Below are 23,020 nucleotides of genomic sequence, written 5' to 3' on the forward strand. Positions count from 1 at the left end.
CATTGGGTTCAACCAGCAGATAAGGGACATGACATTGGGATCAACCAGTAGATAAGGGACGTGACATTGGGTTCAACCAGCAGATAAGGGACATGACATTGGGATCAACCAGTAGATAAGGGACGTGACATTGGGTTCAACCAGTAGATAAGGGACGTGACATTGTAATTATTACATTTTACATTTTAGTAATTTAACAGATGCTGTTATCTAGAGCGACTTACAGGAGCAATTATGGTTAAGTGCCGTGCTCAAGAGCCCATCGACAGATTGATCAAAAAGTAGGGTCGGGAATTCAAACCAGCGACCTTTCGGTTGTTGGCCCAAAAATTCTTAACCTGTAGGCTGCCTGCCACCCTGTAATAATGGACCAGGAACAAAGCCAACCAGGAACCAAAAGCTGTAACAGCCAATCTTCAGAAAAACGTAGCTGTGGGCTAGCAGAGATCAAACCCAGTTGGTAGCAATTTATTCTACTCACCCCATCCTACCACGGTGTACCAGTAGAAGTATCGTCTCTCTGGGAAGAAGGTTTGGACCAGCAGGGTGAAGAGGTACAGGCCTTCGATGAACAGCCAGAAGTAGTTGGACATCACACAGTAGTGGAATAATACCATCACTGCTTTACACTCCACCTAGTGGACACATACAGTATAACACGCTCACTGCTTTACACTCCACCTAGTGGACACATACAGTATAACACCCTCACGGCTTTACACTCCACCTAGTGGACACATACAGTATAACACCATGACTGCTTTACACTCCACCTAGTGGACACATACAGTATAACACCCTCACTGCTTTACACTCCACCTAGTGGACACATACAGTATAACACCCTCACTGCTTTACACTCCACCTAGTGGACACATACAGTATAACACCCTCACTGCTTTACACTCCACCTAGTGGACACATACAGTATAACACCATCACTGCTCTACACTCCACCTAGTGGACACATACAGTATAACACCATCACTGCTTTACACTCCACCTAGTGGACACATACAGTATAACACCCTCACTGCTTTACACTCCACCTAGTGGACACATACAGTATAACACCCTCACTGTGTGTGTGTAACCCCCGGTGTGTGTGTAACCCACGGTTTGTGTGTGTGAGTAACCCACGGTGTGTGTGTGTGTGTAACCCACTGTGTGTGTGTGTGTAACCCACAGTGTGTGTGTGTGTAACCCACAGTGTGTGTGTGTGTGTGTAACCCACGGTGTGTGTGTGTGTGTGTGTGTAACCCACGGTGTGTGTGTGTAACCCACGGTGTGTGTGTGTAACCCACGGTGTGTGTGTGTGTAACCCACGGTGTGTGTGTGTGTAACCCACGGTGTGTGTGTAACCCACAGTATGAGTGAAGCAGTGGTTTTCATCCTCCTGTGCATAGAGAACCCAGTCCTTGATGAAGACAGACACAGCTCTCAGCATGAAGGAAAAGAACAGGTTCATATGGATATAGTTCCTGGTACAATGGAGCTTCCTGAGTGAGAGGAGGGAGGACAGAGAGAGAGAGAGAAGCAGGGGTTAAATTGGGCTGGGTCCGGCCGAGTCCGGCACCTATGATTCCAATGAGAACCAGGCTGAGCTGAGATCTAGTATCGTTTCATTACTTGAATTATCTAATAAAAAAAAAATGGTTTTGTCCACATTTCATTTGACACAGCCAACAACACCAGTAAGCAACAGCAAAATCAGACAACCTCATAGGAGAATATTTCACCTATTCAATTGTTCAGCCTGTCACATTCAAATGGCTAGAGGCACACAGGGAGAGATATATGGATATGTCCAGTCATGTAGTCTATTCCTACAACATTCATATGTCCAGTCATGTAGTCTATTCCTACAACATTCACATGTCCAGTCATGTAGTCTATTCCTACAACATTCATATGTCCAGTCATGTAGTCTATTCCTACAACATTCATATGTCCAGTCATGTAGTCTATTCCTACATTCACATGTCCAGTCATGTAGTCTATTCCTACAACATTCATATGTCCAGTCATGTAGTCTATTGCTACAACATTCATATGTCCATATGCCGGCCCCGGCACATTGTAGGTCAAGGCCGGCCCCGGCCTATGGACAGGGCCGGCCTATGGACAGGGCCGGCCCCGACCTATAGTCAGGGCCGGCCCATGGTCAGGGCCGGCCCCTGCCTATGGACCGGCCCCAGCCTATTGGGGGCCATAAGTGAGAATTGGTTAGGGGGTCCCACCTCGTGGGCATAACATTGTAGTGGTCACATTCTTGACAGCAGAGTTCTAAAGTTAATTTCCTGCAGTTCTAAAACACATAGAACCAGATGGGTCTATACTAACATTACACAGAGAACCAGTTGGGTCCATACTAACATTACATACAGAACCAGTTGGGTCCATATTAACATTACATACAGAACCAGATGGGTCCATGCTAACATTACATACAGAACCAGATGGGTCCATGCTAACATTACATACAGAACCAGATGGGTCCATATTAACATTACATACAGAACCAGATGGGTCCATATTAACATTACATACAGAACCAGTTGGGTCCATATTAACATTACATACAGAACCAGATGGGTCCATGCTAACATTACATACAGAACCAGATGGGTCCATATTAACATTACATACAGAACCAGTTGGGTCCATATTAACATTACATACAGAACCAGATGGGTCCATATTAACATTACATACAGAACCAGTTGGGTCCATATTAACATTACATACAGAACCAGTTGCTGGTCAAATGCACAGCCAACACTTCCACAGACATTTTTTTTTTAATGAAATTGTATGAAATGTATGCATTCACAACTGTAAGTCACTCTGGATAAGAGTGTCTGCTAAATGACTAAAATGTAAATGTAAATGTCCTTCCCTGTAGCTCAGTTGGTAGAGCATGGTGTTTGCTAACACCAGGGTTGTGGGTTCGATTCCCACGGGGGGCCAGCACAGGAAAAAAAAATGTATGATATGTATGAAATTGTATGAAATGTATGCATTCACTACTGTAAGTCGCTCTGGATAAGAGCGTCTGCTAAATGACATAAATGTAAATGTAAATGTCCTGTCCTTTCAAAGTAGGAGGTCAAAGATGCAGCCCTTCACTTGGTCTGTCTCAGATGAAGCCCTTCACTTCACTTGGCAGAGTGGTAATACTGGTCTGTCTGGAATGTAGAGTGGTAATATTGGTCAGTCTGGAATGTAGAGAGGTAATATTGGTCTGTCTGGAATGTAGAGAGGTAATATTGGTCTGTCTGGAATGTAGAGAGGTAATATTGGTCTGTCTGGAATGTAGAGTGGTAATACTGGTCTGTCTGGAATGTAGAGTGGTAATACTGGTCTGGAATGTAGAGTGGTAATACTGGTCAGGAATGTAGAGTGGTAATACTGGTCTGTCTGGAATGTAGAGTGGTAATACTGGTCTGGAATGTAGAGTGGTAATACTGGTCTGGAATGTAGAGTGGTAATACTGGTCTGGAATGTAGAGTGGTAATACTGGTCTGTCTGGAATGTAGAGTGGTAATACTGGTCTGTCTGGAATGTAGAGTGGTAATACTGGTCTGGAATGTAGAGTGGTAATATTGGTCTGTCTGGAATGTAGAGTGGTAATACTGGTCTGGAATGTAGAGTGGTAATACTGGTCTGGAATGTAGAGTGGTAATACTGGTCTGGAATGTAGAGTGGTAATACTGGTCTGTCTGGAATGTAGAGTGGTAATACTGGTCTGGAATGTAGAGTGGTAATACTGGTCTTGAATGTAGAGTGGTAATATTGGCCTGTCTGGAATGTAGAGTGGTAATATTGGTCTGGAATGTAGAGCGGTAATACTGGTCTGTCTGGAATGTAGAGCGGTAATACTGGTCTGTCTGGAATGTAGAGCGGTAATATTGGTCTGTCTGGAATGTAGAGCGGTAATATTGGTCTGTCTGGAATGTAGAGTGGTAATATTGGTCTGTCTGGAATGTAGAGTGGTAATACTGGTCTGTCTGGAATGTAGAGTGGTAATACTGGTCTGTCTGGAATGTAGAGTGGTAATACTGGTCTGTCTGGAATGTAGAGTGGTAATACTGGTCTGGAATGTAGAGTGGTAATACTGGTCTGTCTGGAATGTAGAGTGGTAATACTGGTCTGTCTGGAATGTAGAGTGGTAATACTGGTCTGTCTGGAATGTAGAGTGGTAATACTGGTCTGTCTGGAATGTAGAGTGGTAATACTGGTCTGGAATGTAGAGTGGTAATACTGGTCTGTCTGGAATGTAGAGTGGTAATACTGGTCTGTCTGGAATGTAGAGTGGTAATACTGGTCTGGAATGTAGAGTGGTAATACTGGTCTGGAATGTAGAGTGGTAATACTGGTCTGTCTGGAATGTAGAGTGGTAATACTGGTCTGGAATGTAGAGTGGTAATACTGGTCTTGAATGTAGAGTGGTAATATTGGCCTGTCTGGAATGTAGAGTGGTAATATTGGTCTGGAATGTAGAGCGGTAATACTGGTCTGTCTGGAATGTAGAGCGGTAATACTGGTCTGTCTGGAATGTAGAGCGGTAATATTGGTCTGTCTGGAATGTAGAGCGGTAATATTGGTCTGTCTGGAATGTAGAGTGGTAATATTGGTCTGTCTGGAATGTAGAGTGGTAATACTGGTCTGTCTGGAATGTAGAGTGGTAATACTGGTCTGTCTGGAATGTAGAGTGGTAATACTGGTCTGGAATGTAGAGTGGTAATACTGGTCTGGAATGTAGAGTGGTAATACTGGTCTGTCTGGAATGTAGAGTGGTAATACTGGTCTGTCTGGAATGTAGAGTGGTAATACTGGTCTGTCTGGAATGTAGAGTGGTAATACTGGTCTGTCTGGAATGTAGAGTGGTAATACTGGTCTGGAATGTAGAGTGGTAATACTGGTCTGGAATGTAGAGTGGTAATACTGGTCTGGAATGTAGAGTGGTAATACTGGTCTGGAATGTAGAGTGTTAATATTGGTCTGTCTGGAATGTAGAGTGGTAATATTGGTCTGGAATGTAGAGTGGTAATACTGGTCTGTCTGGAATGTAGAGTGGTAATATTGGTCTGGAATGTAGAGTGGTAATATTGGTCTGGAATGTAGAGTGGTAATATTGGTCTGGAATGTAGAGTGGTAATACTGGTCTGGAATGTAGAGTGGTAATACTGGTCTGGAATGTAGAGTGGTAATATTGGTCTGGAATGTAGAGTGGTAATACTGGTCTGGAATGTAGAGTGGTAATATTGGTCTGGAATGTAGAGTGGTAATACTGGTCTGTCTGGAATGTAGAGTGGTAATACTGGTCTGGAATGTAGAGTGGTAATACTGGTCTGGAATGTAGAGTGGTAATACTGGTCTGGAATGTAGAGTGGTAATACTGGTCTGTCTGGAATGTAGAGTGGTAATACTGGTCTGTCTGGAATGTAGAGTGGTAATACTGGTCTGGAATGTAGAGTGGTAATATTGGTCTGTCTGGAATGTAGAGTGGTAATACTGGTCTGGAATGTAGAGTGGTAATACTGGTCTGGAATGTAGAGCGGTAATACTGGTCTGGAATGTAGAGCGGTAATACTGGTCTGGAATGTAGAGTGGTAATACTGGTCTGTCTGGAATGTAGAGTGGTAATACTGGTCTGGAATGTAGAGTGGTAATACTGGTCTGGAATGTAGAGTGGTAATACTGGTCTGGAATGTAGAGTGGTATCCTGGACAAAGTCTATGAATCCCTAGTGAACATCACAGTCTAAAAACGTCTTAATTGAGAAGAACATACTGAGCGGGGTTCAGTCTGGCTTTAGATCGGGGCACAGCACCCAACTGCAGCTATGGCAGTGGCAAACGACATCATAAATGCACTTGATATAAAAAGCAACATTGTGCTGCTCTGTTTATGGATTTATCAAAAGGCCTTTGATTCAGTTGACCATGAATTGTTGCTAGCTAGACTCAGAAACATTTGTCTCAGTGAAGGGGCAGTAAATTGTTTTAGGAACTAATCTTTCTGACAGAACACAATGTGTATATACTGACAATCACAAGTCTAGCTGTCTAGAGATTAAGAGGTGTCCCCCAGGGTTCCATTTTAGCTCCTGTGTTGTTCTCAATTTTTATTCATAATTTGGGAAATGGGATGCAACTAGCAAAGTTCCATCTATATGCAGATGATACAGTCATATATTCATGTGCTCCTTCTCTGGTTCAGGCTGTTGAAGAGCTCCCAGACTGCGTTTCAGTCGCTGCAGGCCTCCCTTTATGGTCTCAAACTGGTCTTGAATGTACAAAAAACTAAATTCATGACCTTTACCAGAGCTAGAACTCTGCCAGAGAACGTTAGCGTTGTCACATCTGGTGGCTTATCCATTGAAAAAGTGTCATCCTACAAATACCTAGGTATTTGGTTGGATAACAAGTTGTCCTTTAAAGTTCATGCGGATAATCTTGTGACAAATCTTAAATTGAAATAGTGTTTTTATTTTCGTAATAAGGCTTGCTTCCCGTTTATGGCTAGAAAGAAGCTTGTTCAGGCCACTTTTCTCTCTGTAATTGATTATGGTGACTTGTTGTATATGCATGCAGCCTCCTCTGTCTACCAGAGACTGGACTCTGTTTATCATGCAGCCTCCTCTGTCTACCAGAGACTGGACTCTGTTTATCATGCAGCCTCCTCTGTCTACCAGAGACTGGACTCTGTTTATCATGCAGCCTCCTCTGTCTACCAGAGACTGGACTCTGTTTATCATGCAGCCTCCTCTGTCTTACAGAGACTGGACTCTGTTTATCATGCAGCCTCCTCTGTCTACCAGAGCCTGGCCTCTGTTTATCATGCATCCTTGGGATTTATTACAAATGCCAAGTCACTCACCCACCATTGCACCTTGTACCAAATGGTAGGTTGGACCTCACTTTATATGCGCAGAAAGATACATTTGTATGTGTTCATCTACAAAGGCCTTTTGGGTAAACTCCCTCTTTACCTCTGTAGTCGGGTCTCCTTCACCACCAGCAGTTACCATACCTGTGGTTGCTATGTTACCATACCCGGTCTGCTAGGTGGTTGCTATGTTACCATACCAGGTCTGCTAGGTGGTTGCTATGTTACCATACCAGGTCTGCTAGGTGGTTGCTATGTTACCGTACCAGGTCTGCTAGGTGGTTGCTATGTTACCGTACCAGGTCTGCTAGGTGGTTGCTATGTTACCGTACCCGGTCTGCTAGGTGGTTGCTATGTTACCGTACCCGGTCTGCTAGGTGGTTGCTATGTTACCATATCCGGTCTGCTAGGTGGTTGCTATGTTACCGTACCCGGTCTGCTAGGTGGTTGCTATGTTACCGTACCCGGTCTGCTAGGTGGTTGCTATGTTACCGTACCCGGTCTGCTAGGTGGTTGCTATGTTACCGTACCCGGTCTGCTAGGTGGTTGCTATGTTACCGTACCCGGTCTGCTAGGTGGTTGCTATGATACCGTACCCGGTCTGCTAGGTGGTTGCTATGTTACCATACCCGGTCTGCTAGGTGGTTGCTATGTTACCGTACCCGGTCTGCTAGGTGGTTGCTATGTTACCGTACCCGGTCTGCTAGGTGGTTGCTATGTTACCATACCCGGTCTGCTAGGTGGTTGCTATGTTACCATACCCGGACTGCTAGGTGGTTGCTGTGTTACCATACCCGGACTGCTAGGTGGTTGCTATGTTACCATACCCGGTCTGCTAGGTGGTTGCTATGTTACCGTACCCGGTCTGCTAGGTGGTTGCTATGTTACCGTACCCGGTCTGCTAGGTGGTTGCTATGTTACCGTACCCGGTCTGCTAGGTGGTTGCTATGTTACCATACCCGGTCTGCTAGGTGGTTGCTATGTTACCATACCCGGTCTGCTAGGTGGTTGCTATGTTACCGTACCCAGTCTGCTAGGTGGTTGCTATGTTACCGTACCCGGTCTGCTAGGTGGTTGCTTTGTTACCGTACCCAGTCTACTAGGTGGTTGCTATGTTACCTTACCCGGTCTGCTAGGTGGTTGCTATGTTACCGTACCCAGTCTGCTAGGTGGTTGCTATGTTACCATACCCGGTCTGCTAGGTGGTTGCTATGTTACCATACCCGGTCTGCTAGGTGGTTGCTATGTTACCATACCCGGTCTGCTAGGTGGTTGCTATGTTACCATACCCGGTCTGCTAGGTGGTTGCTATGTTACCATACCCGGTCTGCTAGGTGGTTGCTATGTTACCGTACCCGGTCTGCTAGGTGGTTGCTATGTTACCATACCCGGTCTACTAGGTGGTTGCTATGTTACCATACCCGGTCTGCTAGGTGGTTGCTATGTTACCATACCCGGTCTGCTAGGTGGTTGCTATGTTACCGTACCCGGTCTGCTAGGTGGTTGCTATGTTACCATACCTGGTCTGCTAGGTGGTTGCTATGTTACCATACCCGGTCTGCTAGGTGGTTGCTATGTTACCATACCCGGTCTGCTAGGAGGTTGCTACTTAAAGTCCCCAGGACGTTCACAGTATTAGGCAAGACTGCCTTCTCTTCTTGTGCACCAGAGACATGGAATAGTCTACAATCCATGCTTCATCTAGATATGTTAATGCCACTGAATGAATTTCAAATGTTGATGGGAGACTGTTACAGAGGAGTGTCAATGCTTTTTTAAGGCTGGATCATGTTGTTGTATGTTTTAATTCTGTAATGTATTGATTGTTGCTGCCTTCTTGGCCAGGTCTCCCTTGAAAAAGAGATTTCCTGGTTAAATAAAAAAGTAAAACATTTGAAAATGGATTAAATAAAATATATACACAATAACTGATATACCTTATTTACATAAGTTTTCAGAAGCGTTGCTATGAGACAAAAAATTTAGCTCAGGTGCATCCTGTTTCCATTGATCATCCTTGAGATGTTTCTACAACTTGATTGGAGTCCAACTGTTGTAAATTCAATTAATTGGAAAGGATTTGGAAAGGCACACACCGGTCTATATAAGGTCCCACAGTTCACAGTGCATGTCAGAGCAAAAACCAAGCCATGACGTCAAAGGAATTGTCCGTAGAGAGACCGGATTGTCTCGAGGCACAGATCTGGGAAAATGTTTAATGGACCAGTTGTTATTGTAATCTGGTATTTATCGTTTTCCCACCTGACTTTACATGGCTTGGCCTGATATCATGAGAGGGACAGCTGGTTACTTTACATGGCTAGGCCTGATATCATGAGGGACAGCTGGTTACTTTACATGGCTTGGCCTGATATCATGAGGGACAGCTGGTTACTTTACATGGCTTGGCCTGATATCATGAGGGACAGCTGGTTACTTTACATGGCTTGGCCTGATATCATGAGGGACAGCTGGTTACTTTACATGGCTAGGCCTGATATCATGAGAGGGACAGCTGGTTACTTTACATGGCTAGGCCTGATATCATGAGAGGGACAGCTGGTTACTTTACATGGCTAGTCCTGATATCATGAGGGACAGCTGGTTACTTTACATGGCTAGGCCTGATATCATGAGGGACAGCTGGTTACTTTACATGGCTTGGCCTGATATCATGAGAGGGACAGCTGGTTGCTTTACATAGCTAGGCCTGATATCATGAGAGGGACAGCTGGTTACTTTACATGGCTTGGCCTGATATAATGAGAGGGACAGCTGGTTACTTTACATGGCTTGGCCTGATATCATGAGAGGGACAGCTGGTTGCTTTACATGGCTAGGCCTGATATCATGAGAGGGACAGCTGGTTACTTTACATGGCTAGGCCTGATATCATGAGGGACAGCTGGTTACTTTACATGGCTTGGCCTGATATCATGAGAGGGACAGCTGGTTGCTTTACATAGCTAGGCCTGATATCATGAGAGGGACAGCTAGTTACTTTACATGGCTTGGCCTGATATCATGAGAGGGACAGCTGGTTACTTTACATGGCTTGGCCTGATATCATGAGGGACAGCTGGTTACTTTACATGGCTAGGCCTGATATCATGAGAGGGACAGCTGGTTGCTCGGTCATTTTTTTTAAAATCACCCAGTGAAAGGTAAAGGGTTCTTTCTCAGCGATGAGACAAGACTGTAACTAGCATTTGGATACCACGAAATTGGGGAGAAAAAGGGGTAAATATATATGTAAAAAAACAAAGGAACATATATATTTTTATTCTCAGATCTATGCTCTCCTCTCTTTCCGTATTTGAGGAATCATTCTCCTCAAACTCTTTACCCTCAACAATCAGACAAGCATGTATTTCACTTATTCTGAAAAAGGAAAAAAAACATGAGTGTGGTTCATTTAGGCAAATTTCTTTACTTAATTGAAATATAAAAGATACTTTCTATGATTGCCTGCAATTTTGAGTCAGTTCTTCCCTCAATTATCCTTAAAAAAATTGTAATTATTTTTTCAACATCAGACATCTTTATAATATACTTTATAACCCCTCTTCATCTGACACTCCAGAGATATTGATCGGGTTGAGTGGGATTATCTGTTTTGGATTCGGTCCCAATTTTACGTCCTGAATCAAAGTCCTTTACTCCTCCAGTATGCCTGTAGTGCGCACAAATATTAACCTTCATCCTATTTCCAACATGGAACAAGACAGGGTTGTCCTCTATCCCCTCAGCTGTTTGCTTTTGCAATTGAGCCTTTAGCCATAACAATATGTGAATAACACCACTACCAAAAGGCATTAGAAGAGGGGAATTTAGAGCATAAAGTCTCATTCTATGCAGATTACATGATATTATATATGTCTGGCCCTTTAACTGGTCTCCAGAGATCCAGGTTCTACTAAAGACAGTTGGTAAATATCTGGGTATAAGGTTCATCTACAAAAACATGAATTGATGTCTATTAATCCTTCTGACAGGCAAAATTATTTTAGTCATGTGTCCTTCAGAGTCACTACACAGAAATTGTATTTGGGAATTTGAGTCACACACTCAACTTCAACTTTTTCTTTGGGTGGAATGAAGGTATTACCTATGTTTTTATACTCATTTCAAATGTATTACTATCTTTCTGACAAAATATATTTTTTATTTCCATAGATAAACTGATATCTGCTTTTATCTGGAACAAGAAAAACCCTTGGACACGTAAGAGCGTATTGCAGAGATCTCGTCCCGAAGGTGGTCTAGCATTTCCAAACTTTCAATATTATTACTGGGCAGCTAATATAAGAAAATGGTTGACCTTAGAGATCTCATCCTGTGGCCCCATCTCCTTATCAGCCTTACTCTGCTCTAAACTAGCTGAGCCTGTTTCTAAATACATTAAAAACCCTATTGTATGGTTCTTCAATAATGGGGCAGAACTTGAAAATTCACTGAGACCAAACGATCGCCTTAACTGTTTCCAGATTTTTTGAGAATGTTTCACAATAGTGTATTTGGAAACAGGCTCAGCTAATGCAAGTAGGGTATTTCATATCTGGTCTGGAAAAGGGATCTCCTCACTGAACGACCTGTACATACAGTTTGGGGTGGCAGGTAGCCTAGTGGGCTAGTAACCGAAAGGTTGCTGGATCAAATCCCCGAGCTGACAAGGTAAAAATCTGTCGTTCTGCCCCTGAACAAGGCAGTTAACCCACTGTTCCTAGGCCGTCATTGTAAATAAGAATGCGTTCTTAACTGACTTGCCTAGTTAAATAAAAGGTTAAATAAAAAAAATATCAGCGGGGGCATGAGCTTGATCTACACGTTATTAAACTTGCACAATCTGGATTCCCTGAACTCTCAAGAACCAATGGGAAGAGGATTTAGGTGAGCAACTTTCAGACGAAACTTGTCAGATCTGCCTTCATCACTATATATATGTCTAAGACATGTTGTAATTCAATTTAAAATAGTTAAATCGGCTGCATTGTTCAAAGGCTAAATTATCCAAGAATAGACCAGAAATAGATCCCACTTGTGAACTCTTGAGAAAACGTCTCAAGAATTGATATCCAGAAATCTGTAATTTCATGCATATCCTGCTACTTGACAGATTTCAGGATATCAATTCTTGAGACGTATTCTAAAATACTGGAGAGACCTATAGAACCTTCTGCCTTTATTGCATCATTCAGAGTGGCACCACAGCAGGCCCCTCTAAACAGTTCTATGGAGTGGCACCGCAGGAGGCCCCTCTAAACAGTTCTATGGAGTGGCACCGCAGGAGGCCCCTCTAAACAGTTCTATGGAGTGGCACCGCAGGAGGCCCCTCTAAACAGTTCTATGGAGTGGCACCGCAGGAGGCCCCTCTAAACAGTTCTATGGAGTGGCACCGCAGGAGGCCCCTCTAAACAGTTCTATGGAGTGGCACCGCAGGAAGCCCCTCTAAACAGTTCTATGGGCAACATGCTGGTATGTACTACTCTTCAAGCTAGACGTCTTCTCTACTATTTAAGTGGAAGTGGTTTCCTCCTACTTTTAACCATTAGAAAAAGGAAGCTATGCAACATTTTCATTTTCACAACTCTATAAACCAACACAAATTAGAATTTGTATCATTATTTTATTAGTACTTTGTTATATAATATCTTTATTTTTTTACTATTTGGTTATATTACTCATGCCGCTTTAAGTCTGGTTTTGGGGGGGGTTGATTTGGTAGGGGATCAGGGTGTTCTGTTAAAGCATGGGGGGGTTGGGGTGGGTTTGATAGAGGATCTGGGTGTTCTGTCCTCCAGCTGTTCTGTATAATCATAAAAAAACTCAAATTAAAATTAAAAACACTAACAACTTGACGGGTAAGTTTAGGAATTCATTCCGAGAGTTTAAGTTAAATAGTTTGGGAAAGGCAAAAACATTTCAATACACCATCCCTGTCAAAAACACCCTACCTAGCAAAAACCTACTTGATGGTAATAGTGCTAACCGTTGTCCCCTAGTGGCGGGTTTCTGAACCTGCAGAGTAGAGTCATGGAGGTGGAGAGAGAGACCAGATCTAACCTGAACCTCCACAGTAGAATCATGGAGGTGGAGAGAGACCAGATCTAACCTGAACCTGCAGAGTAGAGTCATGGAGGTGGAGAGAGAGACCAGATTTAACCTGAACCTGCAGAGTAGAGTCATGTAGGTGGTGAGAGACCAGATCTAACTTGCACAGTAGAGTCATGGAGGTGGAGAGAGACCAGATCTAACCTGAACCTGCAGAGTAGAGTCATGGAGGTGGAGAGAGACCAGATCTAACCTGAACCTGCAGAGTAGAGTCATGGAGGTGGAGAGAGAGACCAGATCTAACCTGAACAGTAGAGTCATGGAGGTGGAGAGAGAGACCAGATCTAACCTGAACCTGCAGAGTAGAGTCATGGAGGTGGTGAGAGAGACCAGATATAACCTGAACCTGCAGAGTAGAGTCATGGAGGTAGAGAGAGAGACCAGATCTAACCTGAACAGTAGAGTCATGGAGGTGGAGAGAGACCAGATCTAACCTGAACCTCCACAGTAGAGTCATGGAGGTGGTGAGAGAGACCAGATCTAACCTGAACCTGCAGAGTAGAGTCATGGAGGTGGTGAGAGAGACCAGATCTAACCTGAACCTGCAGAGTAGAGTCATGGAGGTGGTGAGAGAGACCAGATCTAACCTGAACCTGCAGAGTAGAGTCATGGAGGTGGTGAGAGAGACCAGATCTAACCTGAACCTGCAGAGTAGAGTCATGGAGGTGGAGAGAGACCAGATCTAACCTGAACCTGCACAGTAGAGTCATGGAGGTGGAGAGAGACCAGATCTAACCTGAACCTGCACAGTAGAGTCATGGAGGTGGTGAGAGAGACCAGATCTAACCTGAAGAGTAGAGTCATGGAGGTGGTGAGAGAGACCAGATCTAACCTTAACCTACAGAGTAGAGTCATGGAGGTGGTGAGAGAGACCAGATCTAACCTGAAGAGTAGAGTCATGGAGGTGGAGAGAGACCAGATCTAACCTGAACCTCCACAGTAGAATCATGGAGGTGGAGAGAGAGACCAGATCTAACCTGAACCTGCAGAGTAGAGTCATGGAGGTGGGGAGAGAGACCAGATCTAACCTGAACCTGCAGAGTAGAGTCATGGAGGTGGTGAGAGACCAGATCTAACCTGCACAGTAGAGTCATGGAGGTGGAGAGAGACCAGATCTAACCTGAACCTGCAGAGTAGAGTCATGGAGGTGGAGAGAGACCAGATCTAACCTGAACCTGCAGAGTAGAGTCATGGAGGTGGAGAGAGACCAGATCTAACCTGAACCTCCACAGTAGAGTCATGGAGGTGGTGAGAGAGACCAGATCTAACCTGAACCTGCAGAGTAGAGTCATGGAGGTGGTGAGAGAGACCAGATCTAACCTGAACAGTAGAGTCATGGAGGTGGAGAGAGAGACCAGATCTAACCTGAACCTGCAGAGTAGAGTCATGGAGGTGGAGAGAGAGACAAGATCTAACCTGAACAGTAGAGTCATGGAGGTGGAGAGAGACCAGATCTAACCTGAACCTGCAGAGTAGAGTCATGGAGGTGGAGAGAGAGACCAGATCTAACCTGAACCTGCAGAGTAGAGTCATGGAGGTGGAGAGAGACCAGATCTAACCTGAACCTGCAGAGTAGAGTCATGGAGGTGGAGAGAGAGACCAGATCTAACCTGAACCTGCAGAGTAGAGTCATGGAGGTGGAGAGAGAGACCAGATCTAACCTGAACCTGCAGAGTAGAGTCATGTAGGTGGTGAGAGACCAGATCTAACCTGCACAGTAGAGTCATGGAGGTGGAGAGAGACCAGATATAACCTGAACCTGCAGAGTAGAGTTATGGAGGTGGTGAGAGAGACCAGATCTAACCTGAACCTGCACAGTAGAGTCATGGAGGTGGAGAGAGACCAGATATAACCTGAACCTGCAGAGTAGAGTTATGGAGGTGGTGAGAGAGACCAGATCTAACCTGAACCTGCAGAGTAGAGTCATGGATGTGGAGAGAGAGACCAGATCTAACCTGAACCTGCACAGTAGAGTCATGGAGGTGGTGAGAGAGACCAGATCTAACCTGAAGAGTAGAGTCATGGAGGTGGTGAGAGAGACCAGATCTAACCTGAACCTACAGAGTAGAGTCATGGAGGTGGTGAGAGAGACCAGATCTAACCTGAAGAGTAGAGTCATGGAGGTGGAGAGAGACCAGATCTAACCTGAACCTCCACAGTAGAAGCATGGAGGTGGAGAGAGAGACCAGATCTAACCTGAACCTGCAGAGTAGAGTCATGGAGGTGGGGAGAGAGACCAGATCTAACCTGAACCTGCAGAGTAAAGTCATGGAGGTGGTGAGAGACCAGATCTAACCTGCACAGTAGAGTCATGGAGGTGGAGAGAGACCAGATCTAACCTGAACCTGCAGAGTAGAGTCATGGAGGTGGAGAGAGACCAGATCTAACCTGAACCTGCAGAGTAGAGTCATGGAGGTGGAGAGAGAGACCAGATCTAATCTGAACAGTAGAGTCATGGAGGTGGAGAGAGAGACCAGATCTAACCTGAACCTGCAGAGTAGAGTCATGGAGGTGGAGAGAGAGACCAGATCTAACCTGAACAGTAGAGTCATGGAGGTGGAGAGAGACCAGATCTAACCTGAACCTGCAGAGTAGAGTCATGGAGGTGGTGTGAGAGACCAGATCTAACCTGAACCTGCAGAGTAGAGTCATGGAGGTGGAGAGAGAGACCAGATCTAACCTGAACCTGCACAGTAGACTCATGGAGGTGGAGAGAGAGACCAGATCTAACCTGAACCTGCAGAGTAGAGTCATGGAGGTGGAGAGAGACCAGATCTAACCTGAACCTGCACAGTAGACTCATGGAGGTGGAGAGAGAGACCAGATCTAACCTGAACCTGCAGAGTAGAGTCATGGAGGTGGAGAGAGACCAGATCTAACCTGAACCTGCAGAGTAGAGTCATGGAGGTGGAGAGAGACCAGATCTAACCTGAACCTGCAGAGTAGAGTCATGGAGGTGGAGAGAGAGACCAGATCTAACCTGAACCTGCAGAGTAGAGTCATGGCGGTGGTGAGAGAGACCAGAGAGCTGCTGTATCCTACTGTGTACAGAGCTTTCACAGACGCATAGTGCATGTCCTGGAAGAGACAGAGTGACAGTGTTATAGTACATGTCCTGGAAGAGACAGAGAGACATTGTTATAGAACATAGTACATGTCCTGGAAGAGACAGAGAGACACTGTTATAGATCATAGTATTTGTTATGCATGAGAGAGACATTCTTTGTGAAACAAACAAGAAATATGACAAAAAGAAACAGAAAACTTGAGTGTGCATAACTATTCACCCCCCCAAAGTCAATACTTTGTAGAGCCACCTTTTGCAGCAGTTACAGCTCCAAGTCTCTTGGGGTATGTCTCTATAAGCTTGGCACATCTAGCCACTGGGATTTTTGCCCATTCTTCAAGGCAAAACTGCTCCAGCTCCTTCAAGTTGGATGGGTTCCGCTGGTGTACAGCAATCTTTAAATTGGATTGAGGTCTGGGCTTTGACTAGGCCATTCCAAGACATTTAAATGTTTCCCATTAAACCAGTTGAGTGTTGCTTTAGCAGTATGCTTAGGGTCATTGTCCTGCTGGAAGGTGAACCTCCGTCCCAGTCTCAAATCTCTGGAAGATTGAAACAAGTTTCCTTCAAGAATGTCCCTGTATTTAGCGCCATCCCTTCAATTCTGACCAGTTTCCCAATCCCTGCCAATGAAAAACATCCCCACAGCATGATGCTGCCACCACCATGCTTCACTGTGGGGATGTTGTTCTCGTGGTGATGTGAGGTGTTGGGTTTGCGCCAGACATAGCATTTTCCTTGATGGCCAAAAAGCAACATTTTTGTCTCATCTGACCAGAGTACCTTCTTCCATATGTTTGGGGAGTCTCCCACATGCCTTTTGGAGAACACCAAACATGTTTGCTTATTTTCTTTCTGGCCACTCTTCCGTAAAGCCCAGCTCTGTGGAGTGTACGGCTTAAAGATGTCCTATGAACAGATACTCCAATCTCCGCTGTGGAGGTTTGCAGCTCTGGTCTCTTTGTTGCCTCTCTGATTAATGCCCTCCTTGCCTGGTCCGTGAGTTTTGGTGGGCGGCCCTCTCTTGGCAGGGTTGTTGTAGTGCCATATTCTTTCAGTTTTTTAATAATGGATTTAATGGTGCTCCGTGGGATGTTCAAAGTTTCTGATATGTATTAATATATATGTTTTTATACAAAGTTTCTGATCAGTACTTCTCCACAACTTTGTCCATGACCTGCTTAGAGAGCTCCTTGGTCTTCGTAGTGCTGCTTGCTTGGTGGTGCCCCTTGCTTAGTGGTGTTGCAGACTGGGGCCTTTCAGAACAGGTGTATATATACTGAGATCATGTGACAGATCATGTGACACTTAGATTGCACACAGGTGGACTTTATTTAACTAATTATGTGACTTCTGAAGGTAATTGGTTGCACCAGATCTTATTTAGGGGCTTCATAGCAAAGGGGTGAATACATATGTACGCACCACATTTCTGTTTTTTATAATCTTTTGAAACAAGTTATTTTTTTCATTTCACATCACCAATTTGGACTATTTTGTGTATGTCCATTACATGAAATCCAAATAAAAATCAATTTAAATTACAGGTTGTAATGCAACAAAATAGGATAAATGCCAAGGGGGTGAAAACTTTTGCAAGGCGCTGTATGTCCTGCAAGAGACAGAGATACTGTTACAGTACATAGTATATGTCCTGCAAGAGAGACAGAATATCACACAGTTCTACTGTTTGCAGTGTTCAACGGAAGTATAAATTGTGAAAGAATGTCATGTTCTAGGTTCTATAAACTAGGTTTTAGAGGTTCTAGGTTGTTACCTGTCTGGTTCTAGAAGTTAGGTTCTAGGTTCTTACCTGTCTAGTTCGAGAAGTTAGGTTCTAGGTTCTTACCTGTCTGGTTCTAGGTTCTAGAGGTTAGGTTCTAGGTTCTTACCTGTCTAGTTCTAGGTTCTAGAGGTTAGGTTCTATGTTCTTACCTGTCTAGTTCTAGGTTCTAGAGGTTAGGTTCTAGGTTCTTACCGGTCTAGTTCTAGGTTCTAGAGGTTAGGTTCTAGGTTCTTACCGGTCTAGTTCTAGAGGTTAGGTTCTAGGTTCTTACCTGTCTGGTTCTAGGTTCTAGAGGTTATGGTCTAGGTTCTTACCTGTCTAGTTCTAGGTTCTAGAGGTTAGGTTCTAGGTTCTTACCTGTCTAGTTCTAGGTTCTAGAGGTTAGGTTCTAGGTTCTTACCGGTCTGGTTCTAGGTTTTAATTTCTAGGTTCTTACCGGTCTGGTGGTGTTATCGTCTGACAGACAGGCGTCAACGTAGTGAGGGAATGTTTCTGACCAGCCCTCTGCTGTACAGTTCCTACTGACCCAACCAATCTCTGAAACACACACACAGTCAACAGACATGTCAATCTACAAAATGCTGTGAACCATAGCACTTCAACCCATATAAACATGCCAAGCCATACTGTTTGAATCACTAGTACAGTAGAAGCCGTGCTACAAACCATCGTCAGGACTCAGGAGGTCGTCGAAGACGTCAGGACATCTGACTGATACCACTTCGCCTACGGCTGCGGCCTGCCAACAAGCCAGGTAATCCCACATCCACGGACAGCCTGCAACACACAGGGCATATCATACCCAGGATCTCATACAGTAGCAGGATCTCTGTCTGGTGGTCTGGATGAAGCCAATTACCTTTTAAAGACCTGAGACGAGCGAAGCACACACCGAGCCAGACAGACAGACAGACAGACAGACAGACCCAGAGCTAACCAATTAAACCTGCCTACACTATCACTCTTAATAACACACACACACACACACACACACACACACACACACACACACACACACACACACACACACACACACACACAAGTGATAATGCAATCCCTCTTGAGGGGAATGACTAGTGTTTTATCTGAATAATATTTCAGGATTCTGTGTCCAGTATGAAGAAAAGTAGAGGTAGTTTCGGGAGCCAATGCTAACTAGCGTTAGCGCTATGCATATCTGCTAGATACCCATAGACTTCCAGCAATTGGTTAGTGCAACTTCCTGTAACTTCCTTCATACTGGACACAGAGACAAAAAAAGTGGCATCCACGAGTTCATCTGACTCTGGGTCAGTAGATAAAGGACCTCATCTGACTCTGGGTCAGTAGATAAAGGACCTCATCTGACTCTGGGTCAGTAGATAAAGGACCTCATCTGACTCTGGGTCAGTAGATAAAGGGCCTCATCTGACTCTGGGTCAGTAGATAAAGGTCCTCATCTGACTCTGGGTCAGTAGATAAAGGACCTCATCTGACTCTGGGTCAGTAGATAAAGGACCTCATCTGACTCTGGGTCAGTAGATAAAGGACCTCATCTGACTCTGGGTCAGTAGATAAAGGGCCTCATCTGACTCTGGGTCAGTAGATAAAGGTCCTCATCTGACTCTGGGTCAGTAGATAAAGGACCTCATCTGACTCTGGGTCAGTAGATAAAGGACCTCATCTGACTCTGGGTCAGTAGATAAAGGGCCTCGCTGCCAATTTCACAGTATCCCTTTAAATGACCATAGAAACAGCATAAAAACAACAAAACCTGAGTGACATCCATCACATCCAGGACATCCACCACCATGATGCGCTAGAGAAGTCTGAGACAGCTGGACTACAGCCAACCTGAGACTGTAGCTTTAAGCTGTAGCTCAACCAGACAAGCTAATAAGATAAGTCTGTCCACCATCTCTGCTAAACTCCTCTCTCTCTCTCTCTCTCTCTCTCCTCCAGTCAGTCTGAGGCTGACGGATGTTTCTCCTCCACACTGATGTGTCTGTTGTCAACAGAAACAGAGGCAGAGGGAATGTTGCTTTACAGAGCTATTATAGAGACACTACAGGAAGACATTAACACTACCATAGACAGGAGAGATGGTTACAGTGTACAGGAAGACAGTAACACTACCATAGACAGGAGAGATGGTTACAGTGTACAGGAAGACAGTAACACTACCATAGACAGGAGAGATGGTTACAGTGTACAGGAAGACAGTAACACTACCATAGACAGGAGAGATGGTTACAGTGTACAGGAAGACATTAACACTACCATAGGGACAGGAGAGATGGTTACAGTGTACAGGAAGACATTAACACTACCATAGACAGGAGAGATGGTTACAGTGTACAGGAAGACAGTAACACTACCATAGACAGGAGAGATGGTTACAGTGTACAGGAAGACAGTAACACTACCATAGACAGGAGAGATGGTTACAGTGTACAGGAAGACAGTAACACTACCATAGACAGGAGAGATGGTTACAGTGTACAGGAAGACAGTAACACTACCATAGACAGGAGAGATGGTTACAGTGTACAGGAAGACAGTAACACTACCATAGACAGGAGAGATGGTTACAGTGTACAGGAAGACATTAACACTACCATAGACAGGAGAGATGGTTACAGTGTACAGGAAGACATTAACACTACCATAGACAGGAGAGATGGTTACAGTGTACAGGAAGACAGTAACACTACCATAGACAGGAGAGATGGTTACAGTGTACAGGAAGACAGTAACACTACCATAGACAGGAGAGATGGTTACAGTGTACAGGAAGACAGTAACACTACCATAGACAGGAGAGATGGTTACAGTGTACAGGAAGACAGTAACTACCATAGACAGGAGAGTGACCCTAGACAGGAGGACAGATGCATATGTTAAAGGTGTGGGACATGGTTTGAAACAGTGAAAACAGACTCTTTTTTGTTGTTGTCCGAATCGACATGCATCTTGGGATTTTTCTTTATTTTAAACACCAAAATCAGATCCAAGAGTCTGTATCTCTCAGTGATATTCATTGTGGTTTTTTCTGATTTGGTAATAAGAACAGGGTAACGTGATCAGCTTACCGCAGGCTTCCTATAAACATCCACACTGATCTAGAGAAGGAAACCATTTAATGGGATATACAGAACCATAGAGACAGACCCCACTGCTGCTTCTCTGCTCTTAGAATTACTGTTTTCCTGTTTAAATTGGTTGTTTTCAGACTGAGTCAGGAAGCAGAACAGACTGTCAGACTTCTCTCCCATCCTATCTTCTCCTCTCCAATCCTCTCCTCTCATATCCTCTTCTCTTCTCTCCTCTCATCTCCTATACATCCTCTCCTCTCGCATCCTCTCTTCTCCTCGCCCCAGCCTCTCCTCTCCTCGCCCCAGCCTCTCCTCTCCCATCCTCTCCTCTCCCATCCTCTTCTCTCCCATCCTCTGTTCTCCACCATCCTCTCCCATCCTCTCTCTCCCATCCTCTGTTCTCCACCATCCTCTCCCATCCTCTGTTCTCCACCATCCTCTCCCATCCTCTTCTCTCCTATCTTCTCCAATCCTCTCCTCTTATATCCTCTTTTCTCCCATCCTCTTTTCTCCTATTCTATCCTCTCCCATCCTCTCACCTCCTCTCCCCTCTCAGCCTCTCTTCTCCTCTCCCATCTCTCCTCTCCACCATCCTCTCCTCTCCCATCCTCTCCTCTCCCATCCTTTCCTCTCCGTCCTCTCTTCTTCTCTCCTATCCTTTCCTCTCTTCTCTCATCCCCCTCTCCCATCCTCTGTTCTCCTCTCCCATCCTCTCCCCTCCCATCCTTTCCTCTCTTCTCCCATCTTCTCCTCTCCCATCCTCTCCCATCCTCTCTTCTCCACCATCCTCTCCCATCCTTTCCTCTCCGTCCTCTCTTCTTCTCTCCCATTCTTTCCTCTCTTCTCTCATCCCCCTCTCACATCCTCTGTTCTCCTCTCCCATCCTCTCCTCTCCCATCCTCTCCCATCCTCTCTTCTCCACCCTCCTCTCCCATCCTCTCTTCTCCACCCTCCTCTCCCATCCTCTGTTCTCCTCTCCCATCCTCTCTTCTCCACCCTCCTCTCCCATCCTCTGTTCTCCTCTCCCACCCTCTCCTCTCCCATCATCCTCTCCTCCTCTCCCATCCTCTCCCATCCTCTCTTCTCCACCATCCTTTCCTCTCCCATGATTGTTTCCAGATTTCTCCTCCCAGAGTTCCTTGGAAGGGAAACATGGGAAAGAGAGACAATGCCACCTGGAGAGTGTGGAGGAGGATGAGACACTCAGAGGAGTGTGATTATACACATGGAAGCACAAACACCATCACAAACACACAGTCCTACCATCATCCAGGTAGTGTGTCAGGTTGTGCAGGGCGATCCTCTCCATACATCTCTCCTGCTGTCTTTTGACCACACAGTCTAAGTTCTCAGAATACATGGAGCAAACCTGGAACTCACACACACACACACACACACACACACACACACACACACACACACACACACACACACACACACAAGCATGCACACGCACACACACCGAGTAAATTCAAATGGACTTGAACCGTGTAGCTGTTGTTAATGTCATCTGTCTATTTATGAAAACAGTTTGCAAATTGCCTAGAAGCAGGGAACCAGCCAGCCAACCAGGCAGCCAGTCAACCAATTAGTCAGCAAACCAGCCAGCCAGCCATCCAGTCAGCCAGTCAGTCAGCAAACCAGCCAGTCAGTCAGCCAACCAGTCAGCCAGTCAGTCAGCCTTCCAGTCAGCCAACCAGTCAGTCAGCCTTCCAGTCAGCCAGCAACCAGTCAGCCAGCCAGTCAGCCAGACAGTTAAAAGCCAGACATTTAATCAGCCAACTAGTCAGCCAACCAGTCAGTCATCCAGCCAGCCAGTCAATCAGCCAGCCAGCTAATTCGTCAGCCAGCCAACCAGTCAGACAGTCAGTCAACCAACCAATCAGTCAGAGAGTTAACCAGCCAGTTAATCAGCCAGTCAGCCAGTCAGTCAGCCAGCCTGTTAATCAGCCAGTCAGTCAGCCAGCCAGCCATCCAGTCAGCCAGCCAGTTAAACAGCCAGCCAGTTAATCAGCCAACCAGTCAGCCAGCCAGTCAGACAGTTGATCAGCCAGTTAATCAGTCAGCCAGCCAGTCAATCAGGCAGCC

General features: G+C 45.1%; 1 protein-coding gene across 2 annotated transcripts in view; it reads right to left on the bottom strand.

Moving 5' to 3' along the window:
* Positions 1-23,020, bottom strand: part of LOC115170249 (pituitary adenylate cyclase-activating polypeptide type I receptor) — an 83,056-nt gene that overhangs the window by 29,380 nt on the left and 30,656 nt on the right. For both annotated transcript variants that reach the window (XM_029726647.1, XM_029726646.1), the window contains exons 3-8: positions 22,196-22,301; positions 18,525-18,635; positions 18,295-18,395; positions 15,986-16,083; positions 1,367-1,499; positions 482-635 (exon numbers count right to left, since the gene is read on the bottom strand). In XM_029726647.1, the coding sequence (XP_029582507.1) occupies positions 482-635; positions 1,367-1,499; positions 15,986-16,083; positions 18,295-18,395; positions 18,525-18,635; positions 22,196-22,301 (703 nt within the window). The remainder of the gene's footprint in view (positions 1-481; positions 636-1,366; positions 1,500-15,985; positions 16,084-18,294; positions 18,396-18,524; positions 18,636-22,195; positions 22,302-23,020) is intronic.

This window comes from Salmo trutta, chromosome 31 (assembly GCF_901001165.1).
Source record: "Salmo trutta chromosome 31, fSalTru1.1, whole genome shotgun sequence".
In the NCBI taxonomy this organism is placed as follows: domain Eukaryota; kingdom Metazoa; phylum Chordata; class Actinopteri; order Salmoniformes; family Salmonidae; genus Salmo; species Salmo trutta.